The sequence below is a fragment of the Eublepharis macularius genome, chromosome 7 (assembly GCF_028583425.1).
Source record: "Eublepharis macularius isolate TG4126 chromosome 7, MPM_Emac_v1.0, whole genome shotgun sequence".
Lineage (NCBI taxonomy): Eukaryota > Metazoa > Chordata > Lepidosauria > Squamata > Eublepharidae > Eublepharis > Eublepharis macularius.
In genome coordinates this window covers 16,755,701-16,769,375 of record NC_072796.1, presented here as the reverse complement: position 1 = coordinate 16,769,375, position 13,675 = coordinate 16,755,701, and the positions used below count along the sequence as shown (strand labels likewise).

Below are 13,675 nucleotides of genomic sequence, written 5' to 3'. Positions count from 1 at the left end.
TCTGCCCTCCAAACCAGTCAGTTTCTCCAGGTGAACTGACTCCTGTAGCCTGGAGATCAGTTGTAGCTCCGGGAGATCTCCATCCACCACCTGGAGGATGGCAACCCTAGGGCCCCCCGAGAGAAGCCGCCCATCCCAAACACCATGGCAGCCCCTCCGTCGCAGCCAGCCGGCCAGCCAGCCGCCCTGCGAGGGAACGGGGCCAGCCCGAGCGGATCCTCCCTCAGGCAGGCAGGCCCCGCGAGCCTTGTGGGCCGTTCCCGCCCGTCCCGCCGCGCCCGGCCCAAGCAAAGCTCTCCGACGGCCCTGAGGCGAGGCCGCTTCCGTGACCAGGCCCTTCCCCTCGGCCCCAGCGGCTCCCTCGCCGCGAAGTTCCTGCTCCTCGCCACGCAGCCGGGATGCGGCGGGGCCGGCGGGCGCGGGCGGCCCGGGGCGGAGGGCCGCTGCTGGCGGCGCTGGCTCTGCTGGCGGGCCTGGGGGCGCTGGGCTTGCTGTTGCTGTGGCAACGGGGCCCGCCGGACGCCTCGGAGCCCGAGCCGGGCCAGGCCGCCGCCGCCGCGGGAGGAGCTCCGCCTTCGCCGCCCGCCGACCTGGCCCGGCGGCGGCTGCGGCGGCCTGTGTACGAGAAGCCGCCGCTGGGCAGCGAGACGGAGCTGGGCGAGCTGGGCCGGCCGGCGCGGCTGGAGCTGAGCGAGGCCGAGCGAAGCGGCCAGGAGGAGAGCGTCCGCAGGCACCAGATCAACATCTACCTCAGCGACCGCATCTCGCTGCACCGCCGCCTGCCCCTGCGCCGCCACCCGCTGTGAGTGAGGGGCCGAGCGGGAGAAGCGGCGCGGCCGGGGCGAGGAGGGCGCTCGGGGGCGGGGGGCAGCGGCCATGGCGAGCCCCCCGACCCCGCCTCGCCCATGTGTGGCTCTGCAGCCAAGTCCGAAAAGGAAAGCGTTGATTAAGGCCGGGAGAAAAGAGCGAGTCCGGTAGCGCCTCTAACGCCAACCACATTCGTAGTCGGGTAGGAGCTTTCCTGAGCTGTGACTCACGACAGCTCCCGCCCTACCACAGTTTTTGTTAGTCTTACATCTGAAGAAGTGAGCGGTGGCTGGCGAAAGCTCATACCCTACCGCAAATTTGGTTAGTCTTATAGGTGAGTACCCAATTTCCTGGGGGTAAAGTGTAGATGTCTGGGGAAGGCAATGACAATCCACCCCGTAACAAGTCTGCCAAGAAAATTTCGTGATGCGATGTCCCCCCCATGGTAGGGTAGCCAGCTCCAAGTTGAGAAATTCCTGGAGATCTAGGGGATGAAACCTGGAGAAAGTGGGTTTTGGGGAGGGAAAGAATCTTGGCATGGCATAATTCCATATAGTCCACCCCCAAAAGTAGCCATTTTCTCCAGGTGAACTGATCTCTGTGGCCTGGAGACCAGTTGTAATTCCGGGAGATCTCCAGCCACTACCTGGAGGCTGGCACCCCCACCCCATGGGTCAGTAATGACTCGGTGCTTGCACAGGGGACTTCTTTACCTTTTTATAGGTGCTACTGAACTTTTGCTCTTTTCTAGTGCTACAGACAGACTAACACAGCTACCCATCCTGATCTATATCCGAATGTCCTGAAACAGGATGCAAGCTTTTGAGTTCTGCAGAACTCTTCTTGAGGCTGGATGTTTACCAAAAAGTGTGTGTATGATATAAAGGCCATTGTCTTGACCTCTTTGATTGCATCTAGCAGCATTTGTCTGATGAAGAATTCTGGACAACCAGAAGCTGGTGCTTGCACATTGCATGTGTGTTTGCTTCAGTAGAAGGTATTGCATGACTTTCATTAAGAGGAGGACAGCACAGCCCTAAGCAGAGTTACTCCGGTCTAAACTCAGTGGCCTTAGACAGAAGTAACTCTGTTTAGCATTGCACTGGGAGGAAACTGGTTTTGCTCAGGGGTATATGTCCCAATGACCTTACAGGAAAAGTTCCTGTTAGGTCACTGGTAGTTAGGAGCAAGCAGAAGGACACCTCAGTAGCTTTGTTGGTAATATCTGGGCTGCCTGGCTAAGATCTGGCTCTAGTGTCTCCCACCAGGCTCACTGACTGCCTGTCTACGGCCGGTGAGTTGACCTCCTCCTTCACTGGTGAGCTGAGAGATCCCTGCTTTAAATACCACAGGGGCCTGTCAGCCTAGCCTGCTCCTGGACTATTTAAATTTCCCCTCTCTGCTCTTTGCTAGTTTACAGCAAGCGGTTAATAGAGCAGGAGGAAGAAATAAAAGCCATGCAGATAGTTTCAGGTGGGTGGCCATGTTGCTCTGCAGTCCAAAAGCAAGATCCAGGTCCAGTAGCACCTTGAAGACCAACTTGATTTCCAACGTATGAACTTTGAATAGTCAAAGCTCCCTCAGTCATGCTGAGTCTTTTTGTTAGGACGAACCAAAACAACACGAAGCTATACACGTTTTTGAGTTCTCCAGAACTCTTTTATCAGGTTGAATATTATTTTTTAAGAGGTGGGGGAGAATAAATGGTGCCTTCAGTCCGTATTAACTTGTTGCGCAAAAATGAGGAGTCCTGTGGCACTTTAAAGATTTAAGAAATTTATTATGGTGAAAGTGTTTGTGAGTTATGGCTGACGTTGTCAGAGTCATGAAGTGGTAATTTCATTGGGTAGGTGTGTGTGTATGTGTGTATGTGTTTGCAATGAATACAAAGAGAAGGAAGAGAGGAATGTTTCTACAAAGGCCAAAAGGCCAAGGGAACATAAAGGATGTACATAGTAAATACCATCACTGATATGCATAATGAAGTCAGGAAGGACAATTACTTTCTCTTGTGATGTTGCCCCAAAATAGTTCAGAGTAAAGGCAACTCTCCAGTCGTATCAATACATTATGCTAGTGTTTCTCAAACTCTTAAAACTTTTCCTTTAAAATTGTCTTCTGCCGTCTTCTCCCAATTTATTTCCAACTGTTTTGTCAGTGAGCCATGGGGAGTTGCAGGCAGTTGCCCAGGGATACAATGCTAATCTGAATACCCCATTAGAAAAAGAACAGGACATGACACTTCTGATTCCCCGCTAAAAACAAATGCAGAGAAACATACCTGAAATAAACAAGTAACTTTTCCTAAGCTGTTTCTCAAATCAAGTTAGAATGATGAAGCATCAGGAGCCATTGCCGCACAAATTCATGGTGAGTCAAGGCGGGTCCGCTGTTGATGGACATTCAACTCTCCCCTCTCCCCTTTTTGAAACACTGGTTACTGTCACCCTTCTCATGGGCCAACCCCACCGTTTCATGATCTAGACTTTGTGTGTTTTTCTTTCATACATGTGTGTCTGCTTGAAGTTGTCTGGGTGCTGCTCTATTCAGATTGAAAAATGTTCCTATTAGACAGATTAGCATAGCTGCTAGATGGAAACCTCTTATTGACTTTCTGCATGAAATGGATAGTAATAAATTGATGACTTGTGGATTTTTGGACTAAGGAATTTGGACATGAGAAAAAAGAGAACTTTTAATTTTAACATAGAGTAAGAGGAAATTTGAAAATACTAATATTTGTTACAGATAAAATTAGGATCCTTTTGGATTATTTCATTCTTTTTATTTCTTTTTCTTCTTCCTTTTATGTACATTTTCTATTCTGTTTGTATGGTTGGCTACTGTTGTTTGTCTGTTAGTCAGCTTATTTGGCTAGTTTTTGGGTTACTGTATTTTGTATTTTTTATTTTTTTATCTTATAAAACTCTTAAAGAAAAGAAAGGTGAGCATAGAAAGGTGTGCTTAGAAAAGAATGCTTTCTAAGAAATGCCTCTTAGAAAGGCATTACAAAAGTATACTTAGTGCTGGTGTAGTGAAGGTTGCCTATTTTTGTGCGCATTTTAGTATAAAATGCACCCCCTTATGTCCCCTGATTATATAACTTAATAATAATATATTCAAGGAGAGATGAATATGGAAAGTGTGCTCAGGGCTAGTCAATCTGCTTTACATTATTTTGAGTATGTGGAATACCTTTTTGTAGGGTGGGTGGTATATATGCCGGGTGTGTTAGGGTTTATTGTTGACTGATGGGCCCTCGAACCATAGAGACTCGTGAGGAGGAATTTCAAACTCCTTGTCATTCCAGAGGAGTTAGCCGTGTTAGTCTGTAGTAGCAAAATTGAAAAGAGTCCAGTAGCATCTTTAAGACTAAGGGCCAAGCTACACATGACGAATGACACTTGAACAGCAAGTGTATTTCTCCCTGTTCACTTGCCCTCCACTCAATCCACTTGCCGTTCAAGTGTCATTCGTCATGTGTAGCTTGGCCCTAACCAACTTTACTGTAGCGTAAGCTTTCAAGAATCACAGTTCTCTTCGTCAGATGCATCTCTCTTGTCATTCCAGAAAGTCTACAGTACAAAAGGCAGTGGAGAGAAGCGACAAAACAATCTAGGGTAGAGTAGATGTGTCTGTATCCCACTGTTTTCTCATCTGGCAATTCAAAGGCACAACTTGACCAACACCCCCCTCCCCCCCAACACACACTCACACTCTACACAGGACTGCTGCTAAAAATAACAGCCCTGTTTTGAGTTCCCTTTCTTTCTCTATACTATAGTTCTGCTTATCTCTTGCTCTCATGTCACTATGAAGAGCGTTTCCTGCCCCTACCAATTCTAATAATGAGCTAAAGGTGAGCTACGCATTATGGAAAGAAATTGAGTGTTCAGTCTGGAGTTGCTGTTTTGGGCAGCAGCCCTGTGTTCCTTTGCAACTTCTTGTTTAGTTCGGAATGACTGAGCCTTCCATACTGTATTGTTTCAAGAAGAAAGGTGGGCTTAAAAGGCCATTAAAAATTTAATATGTGAATGCTTTTTCATACATGAAAGTTACCAGTTTTTAGCTCCTATTCTTCTGAGTTTGCTTGCATTTTGTGTGTGGACAGATTCAGATTTTTGGCCGCTGAAGTGAAACATGTACCTTGAACCACATCTGGTATGGTATTTGGGGCTGAATTTCAGGTGGTCATTCATGACTGTGAATTGGCTTTGCTTGTGTTGCAGAAAGACTAGTTTTTTGTACACTAGCAATAGCATGTGACAAAATGGATGCAGAAAGCGTTCTCTGCGTGCCACTTTCCCCCCTACAACCATCCTGGTTAATGATTTGGGGCTGTGAATCAATCTGTCACTTTTGAGAATGGGTCCTCTGTCATCTCAGTTTTCACATAACCTGTTCAAAAGTGGCAGCACATGAAAATTGTACTCTAAGTGTAAAATATACATGTTGGCAAGAAGGTTGATAGAACCCACAACTTTGGATAGGTATTTCTCCTGGAGGCACCTAAGAAGAGCCATCTTCTCCATTTGATTATGTCCACCAAATGGACGAGGAAGACGGCTCTTCTTAGTTCTTTTCCTCACAAGGAGAAACAGCAGCTCAAAATTACGGAATCCGATTTCTCCATCTCGTACCTTTCCCTAGGAAGTTCCATCTGACATCAAAAAATAAAAAACCCCAAACCAGCAAACCTCCGTAATGTTCATAAAGATGCGGCTCCAAATAGCCATCTTTCCAGTAAGTCCAGTGTCTCCATTACTACACAGGAGTAAGGTCACACCTTAAAGACTAACAAAATTTATTTCAGCATAAGCGTTTGGGAGTTGGGGTGGTTACTTCTTCAGGGGCAAGACTCCATGTTCGGTGATAATTCCTGGGGTGAGGATTCCCCCCTCATATTTTAGAGCCTAGAGATTGAAAGACATGATGGAACATTTTGAAATACAATTGCCAAAACAAGTTGCTAAAACTGCAGTTCAGAACATATTTAATAGAGGAATAAAACCCATGGGACTGACTTCTGAGTAAATGTTCGTAGGATCCCCCCCCCAGCTACTGCCTTCAGCCAGCCATTCATAGTCATGCTCCTGGCCTTTGACGTGTTTCCTAGCTGGAAGTTATCCAAGCATGTTGCCTTTGATGAGGGAAGCCGGATGCAGCCGTTCTCTCTCTCCATTAGCCGTCGATTGCCATCTCAGCCTTGTCACAGTCTGTACAAGAAAGTGCCCTGCACGGTACACACAGGCATTGCCAGCAGCCTCTTTATCCTGTTCAGCTCTGCTTGATATTCTTTGTTTAAAAAAAGTTATTCAGCAACATGATCCGGGGCTGATTGCGCTATGTCAGTTTCCTTCTCTGGACTCCAGGGAACATGTGTGGTTAACCTTCCATGTCAGCTTGTGCCACTGTAGCTGACTGATAAGCACTTTCTCAACTTACAGGTGGCGCATAACTTTGGGCTAGTTATAAGCCATTTTTCAGGTGTTGGATGAAGTTTTACTATGTTGGAGCACTTTCACAAGACTACACAGTCATCTGAAAATCAAGAGGAAAATTCTTTCTGCTCAAAAAACTCTCACGTGAGCAATGTGAAGGGAAAATACTTAGAGGAAGAAGATGTGATTATTAATGAAAGAAGAATATACTTCTTAGAAACATGGGGAAATGCATCTCATCTGCACTGATCCTGAACTTTCTGGTGGGGATGAAAATCTTCAGATGCTTAATATCTAATAGCTCGTTGTCCCTTAATGGGAGAATGGAAATAGGGAATCCTACCATCACTTAGGAAAGCAACAACCAGGGCTTTTTTTCTGGAAAAGAGGTGGTGGAACTCAAGACCGCACAATGACATCACTTTGGGTCAGCTGGAACAAGGGGGGAGATTTTTAAAGTTTGAATTGCCCGTGGCGAAAATGGTCACATGGCCGGTGGCCCCGCCCCCCAATCTCCAGACAGAGGGGAGTTTAGATTGCCCTCTGTGCCCCTTGGTGGCGTGGAGGGCAATCTAAACCACCTCTGTCTGGAGATCAGGGGGCAGGGCCACTGGCCATGTGACCATTTTTAAGAGGTGCTGGAACTCTGTTTCACCGCGTTCCTGCTGAAAAAACGCCCTGGCAACAACACAATGACTTCTTCCATCAAGGTCCTTGGGTTTCTGGGTTTTAGGGAAGTTTCAACACTGGGCATTCTACTAGAGGAGAGGAAGACAAAGATTGCTGCCATAGTAATTAGTTGTAAGATTTTAATCTAAATTAATATAGGTAGTTAAAATAGTCAAGTCAAGTCAAGTTAGCCTTTATTGGCATATAGCAGCAATTCAAGTTATCCACTTACAAAAGGAAAGAACAAAGTTAAAAGATTGCTGTATTACAAATACAAAAATACATTTAGAGCTTAACTCCGTGATATCCTTTGACGCAAGTTAAAATAAATATTTAATAAGTTTTATTTTTAAAAAGCCAGAGAGTCAGTTTACTACTTTACTAACCAGTAAAAAAGTACTCCAACTATGCTGTGTTTCAGTAAAAGAGCACAAAGCTCAAACAAAAGTGTGTGTATCCTAGCTACAAGAGTATCTTGTAAAAATACGTTTGGTATATCATTGTGAACAAGCTATGCCTCTAAATTCTGCCAATGTCAACAATATGCTAATTTTGGTTATGCTTTGGTTGTATAACTGTTTGAACCAGAATGTGCATGTGGGTGTGTAGTTGAAAGTAATGCAGTGTGGATAAGTTGGCATGGACATTTGAATACACATTCCAGTGCGCAACCAAGTTTAGACCAGAGGCTCTTTATCCAAAAAGTGATTTGCACATGGAAGCCTGCTTACCCGGGAAGATCTCCTTAGCTATAGCCAGGCAGCTTAAAGCAGTGACTCGAGCATTGCTTGAAGATTATGATCTTTACAGTCTGCAGCCTGTTTCAGGTTTGGAAACGAAACACTGCCTGCTTCAGAAATGTGATGGAAACAAGGACCGTTTCCACACACTTAGTTATAGCGCCAAATTTGCACTTTGTTTCGCTGTTTTCCCGCTATACTTAGTCACCCACCCGTGTCAACCTGAACCATTCGCGTTATCGTTGCATTTTTCTCGATCAAACATTTCTCATTTTTTCCTGCTTCATTGTGCTTTTTTGGTGCATTTTTTACTTTCATGAGGACAAATGGAAACATCTCGTAATGTCTGGAAATGCTTGACTGGAGACTTCCCACTTTACCCATCCCCCTTTTGATTTTCGCTTCTGCTGGAAGAAATTTTACTTGTTCAACTTAATTTTGCACAAATGACATGGTATTGTTTAAGTGCATGCCTAATTTCACAATTATTAATATGTTCTCTTAACAGATGCAGAGAGAAGAAATATGATTATTATAACCTGCCAAAGACTTCTGTTATAATCGCTTTTTATAATGAGGCTTGGTCCACACTTCTGAGAACAGTCCACAGTGTTCTTGAGACATCTCCTGACATCCTTCTGGAAGAAGTCATTCTTGTGGATGATTATAGTGATAAAGGTAAGCTATTCTGAGTGTCTTCCTCAAAGAAGACCCAGGAGGAAGGAAGAAGGCTTGTAGTAGCTGTAATTCTTGAAGGCAAACACAGAACCATTTGGAATTAATTTGAACAAGTTGGTATGAGGGCAGCAAGAGCTGGAAGTCTATTGTTAGGGTAACAACATACATTGAAAGTGACTTGCACTGAGGTTGATGATGTTGATGAAAGTCAGTTATTATTTATTTTCATTAATAATCCAACTGTCTTGTATTGTAGCTAATACTCAAGGAATGACTTTTCATTGACCGTAGCCTGATATCCCATCTAAAATCCCGGTCAACCAGTGGCTGTGTGGGTAAATGAGAGGCAGTTGAGAATTTTACTCGCTATAACCCTCACTATATCTCTGTGCTATATAAAGGTAGGTAAAGTAGTCCCCTGTGCAAGCACCGAGTCATTACTGACCCATGGGGGGACACTGCATCACAATGTTTTCTTGGCAGACTTTTTATGGGGTGGTTTGCCATTGCCTTCCCCAGTCGTCTACACTTTACCCCCAGGAAACAGGGTACTCATTTTACTGACCTCGAAAGGATGGAAGGCTGAGTCAACCTTGAGCCGGCTACCTGAACCCGGCTTCCGCCAGGATCGAACTCAGGTCATAAGCAGAGCTTGGGCTGCAGTACTGCAGCGTATCACTCTGTGCCACGGGGCCCTTTATTGTGCTATATAGTGAAAACTTTCAAATATTTGAAACCACTAAAGAAGTTGTTTTCAGATTATAGTGTCAGGTAATTAAATAACCAAAGATAGCAAAGGAATTCATTATTTATTTAAACATTTTTCTCTCACCTTATTTCCTTGGACTCAAGGCAGTGATTCGTTTTGTAGTAATGAAGCTTATAGCCATATGAAGCAATGTTGTTATTTACAATTTTTGATAGTGGTCTTCCTACCATTTATTCTTTTGCATTCCATACTTTCAACTTTTTAGTTCTTACAGTGACTTCCAGCAATACTCGGTAAAGCTGTGAAACACTGATAAATAAGGACAGAAAAAAATTAATAAGCATTCAGTCTCAGACACACAACAATAAAATAACAAGTAAAGACAGAGGGCAGTCAAAGCTTGGTGCTGAAAGGGGATAGTAATAGAACTACTGAGACATAGAAGAAATAGTGTTAAAATCAGAAATGGGTCTGAAATAATGTTAAAAATCAAAAAAGGCACTAGGCACCTTAAATTTCAATAAGCTTGGTATTCGGGAACTTGCTCTGGGGAAGGAATTCCATAATCAAAGTGCTGCAACAGAGAAGGCCCTGTCTCTAGTATTCACCTCCCTTACTTCCCTGTTATTTGCAGCTAAAGCCCAAACTAGACATCATGGGGGCATCCAGGGCTTTTTTTCTGGGAAAAGTGATGGAACTCTCAAGCAGCAAGCAGCAAGCTGCTTTGGGATTAGGGTATTTAAACACTTTAGCATGTTCCTTAAAGACTCAGGAATCTTTACGGAGCATACTGAAGCTCAAAGCAGCACTTTTCTTGTCATTTGCAAATGGCAAGAAAAGTGTTGCTTTCACATGTTGCTTTCACTTTTCAGCTGATGGGAGGAGAATCTCCCTCCTGTCAGCTGAAAAAAAGCTGCTGGCTTTGAAAGCAGCAACACTTTAATAATCCTTAATAATGCTTTCAAATGCCTCTGCTGCTTTTTTCAGCTGAGGGGAGGAGGGGGATCTCTCCCTTTCCCCTCAGCTGAAAAAGCAGCTGGCATTTTAAAACAGTTTTTTTCAGCTGATGGGAAGGGAATCTCCCTCTTGTCAGTTGAAAAAAGCTGCCCGCTTTGAAGTTCCGGTCAGAGTTCTGGTCAGAATGTGCACCGCTACATTCTGGACAAGTTGCAGTTTCTGGAGAAGTCTCAGGGTCATCCCAGTGTAAAACGAGTTACAGTAATCCAACCTGAAGGTGACTGTTGTATGGATCACCAAAGCTAGGTCACTGGTAAAGAGGTAGGGAGCAAGTAGCCTGGCCTGGCGAAGATGAAAAAATGCAGACCTGGCAACCGTTTTGATCTGGGCCTCCATTGTCAAGAAGGCATCCAGGACCACACCCAAACTGCTCACCGCTGGTACAGGTACCGGAAGAGGCTGTTGTTGAGTTGAAGAGCCTCTGCTTTGCATGCCTAAGGTCCCAACTTTAATGGTGTCTCCAGTTAAAAGAATCAAGTGCTAGGTAAGGTAAAATTCCTCTGTTTGAGACCCTGGAGAGCTGCTACCATTCTGATTCGATAGTACTGACTTTGATGGACCAAGAGCGTAATACAGTATAAGGCAGCTTCATGTGTGTGTTCACTTTAAGACATTTGCTTAGCCCTTCTACATAGATCCAGAGGAGTTAGTCATGCTAGTCTGTAGTAGCAAAATTGAAAAGAGTCCAGTAGCACCATTAAGACTAACCAACTTTACTGTAGCATAAGCTTTCGAGAATCACAGTTCTCTTCGTCAGATGCATGCATGCCTAAGGTCCCAACTTTAATGGGACACACAGAAATTTCTGATAGATGTTAAGTACAAATAATTATTTGTATATCAGCTGTTTTTCAAGCTCTTGGCACTGCTTCAAGATGTTCTAGAGGTTGGAGGCGATATAGTTTGTAAAATGAAATTGACAATTTGTTGTCAGCTGCTTCGGACAACAGTGAAACAGCAATTCATTATCTTTGTAACAGAACACTTAAAGGAGACATTGGAAAACTACGTGGCTAATTTACGCAAGGTTCGGCTTATCCGCGCCAATAAGAGAGAAGGCCTGGTTCGAGCAAGGCTGCTGGGAGCCTCTATAGCAAAAGGGGATGTTCTGACTTTCCTTGATTGCCACTGCGAATGCCACGAAGAATGGCTTGAACCATTACTGGAAAGGTGATGTTCAATAGACATTTTTTATTATTATTATTTTGCAATTTTCAGCCACTAGAGTATTTACAAAGCATACTGAACATTCCGTTTTTTCCCTAACGCTTTTAAAACCATGTTGTAGTCTAAACAGATAATCTCTCTCTTTCTCTCTCTCTCTGGTTACATTCTGTTAATGTTCTTACCAGCAGAAAACAAGCATGTGTTCATTTAGAAAAAATATACATGATTGGGAAATAGAACAGGAGGCTAATCAAAGGAAAGAAGTGGAGAAAGAAAAAGAAAGAAGGAAGCTGTTATGTGGGAGACAGACGGACCTTGAGTGTGCTGGCTTGGATTCAAAACAAGCTACGTTAGGCATGCTTCAAAGTTGGGGCATAGCCAGTGGGATTTTTTTTCTTTATTTCAGACTTCTACCATGTTCTATAACATGCTGTTTTTCAAAATACCTTCAGCTTCAAAAGTTCTTGCTCCCATTTGAACCTACATGTTCTCTGAGATCATTTTCAGAGCTCTTCTCTGGATTCTCATACCTTTTGGAGTTCAGTGAGGGCAGCCAGAGAGAGGATGTTTTCTGTAATGGTTAGATATTTAAAATGTCCAGAAATTTTGAAGCCAGTGGTGTCCCCCTCCAGTTTGGTGTAGTGGTTAAGAGTGTGGGACTCTAATCTGGAGAACCGGGTTTGATTCCCCACTCCTCCACTTGAAGCCAGCAGGGTGACCTTGGGTCAGTCACAGCTTCTAGGGGCTCTCTCAGCACCACCCACTTCACAGGGTGATTATTGTTGTGGGGATAATAATGGCATACTTTGTAAACCGCTCTGAGTGGGCATTAAGTTGTCCTGAAGAGCGGTATATAAATCGAATGTTGTTGTTGTTTTCATTTTTTTTACCTGGAAGAAGAGAACGTTTGGGGTAAACTGAAATGAATTCCATAATTACTTTCTTATCACATTTAATTTTATTTTACTGCTTTGCCAACATAAAATACATCATTTATAACTTAGCAACCATCCAACCGTGTTGGACATATTTATGAAATTTAAAATATAAATGTCCTTCATTTTCTGCAAGCTCAATGTTCTTACCAGCAGAAGGCGCTGCAAACTGCTTCATCCTGTGCTTCCCTAGCCCACAAATTTTAGTTTTTGCCATCTCAGAGAGAAGAAAACATAAAAATTGGAAACACAAGTTCTGTAGTAAACAAGAGAGGACAGAAACAATTGCACACAAACAGATATGAAGCTGCTTTACACTGAATCAGACCATTAGTCCATCACTGTCAGTATTGTCTTCTCAGACTGGCACCGGCTCTCCAGGGTATCACGTAGAGGTCTTTCACATCATCTACTGCCTGGTCCTTTCAACTGGAGAGGCTGGGGCTTGAACCTGAGACCTTTCGCATGCAAAGCAGACGCGCTTCCAGTGAACCACAGCCCCTCCTTGATAACATAACAGATATGTTGCTGGTCAAAATAGGACCAGCAGCATATCTGTTAAACACTGAACACGTGGGACTCTTCAATAGTGTATTGTGCTATTTTTATTTATTTATTTATTTCACAAAATTTATATTCCACCTTTCTGCCCTCTTAAGGGGCTCATAGTATATAAATTGTGGACAAAATTAGTTACATTTAAACAATAAATGTGTCCTTGAAAATATTGTATATATTTACAGTATATGCAAGAATTATCATTCTCTAATGATAATGCTTAAACATGTTCATACTAATGCTAATAGAGTAAAATTTTCTCTTTCACTCAGGCCTAAAGAATTTCACCCAGTCCCAAAGAGAAAATATTTCTTAGAGGAGTTTTTTCAGTGTTCTCTAACCACGCCCCCCCAAACCCCTTCTTATTGCTGATAGTGGTACCCCAACTGTGGTGGTGCCTTAATTTCTTAGATTCTTGTTGTAAATCAATTTTATTAAATTTTAGGTGCCAACTGCCAAGTAAACATTATTTTATTGGCTTTGTATAGATATGGTGTGTTTATTTTATATCTGCTGCTTTGTAGCTATATAGATTTTATGTTTATTGTTACGGCTTTACATTTTTCATTCTTGAGCCTGGTTTGAATTGGAAAAGTAGGATATCAATATTTTAACACACAAAAGATAGCCGTGTGTCAAGGGGGGCTATTGTTCAAGAAACCATACTGGAGCACATAGAACTAGCTGCATAACTAGCACCAGGGCTTTTTTTCAGCAGGAATGCGGTGGAACGGAGTTCCGGCACCTCTTGAAAATGGTCACATGGCCGGTGGCCCCGCCCCCTGATCTCCAGACAGAGGGGAGTTGAGAATGCCCTCCGCGCTGCTGAATGGCGCAGAGGGCAATCTAAACTCCCCTCTGCCTGGAGATCAGGGGGCGGGGCCACCGGCCATGTGACCATTTTCTCCGAGGGCAACCCACTGAGTTCCACCACCTCTTTTCCCAGAAAAAAAT

At 43.9% G+C, this 13,675-nt stretch overlaps 1 protein-coding gene across 1 annotated transcript in view; it reads left to right on the top strand.

The window, feature by feature from the left end:
• The first annotated feature begins 291 nt into the window (after positions 1 to 291).
• The window catches only part of GALNT12 (polypeptide N-acetylgalactosaminyltransferase 12), a 52,204-nt gene continuing 38,820 nt past the window's right edge, over positions 292 to 13,675 (top strand). The window contains exons 1-3 of the mRNA XM_054984925.1: positions 292 to 802; positions 8,166 to 8,335; positions 11,042 to 11,231. Coding sequence (XP_054840900.1) covers positions 399 to 802; positions 8,166 to 8,335; positions 11,042 to 11,231 — 764 coding nt within the window. The 5' untranslated portion in view covers positions 292 to 398. The remainder of the gene's footprint in view (positions 803 to 8,165; positions 8,336 to 11,041; positions 11,232 to 13,675) is intronic.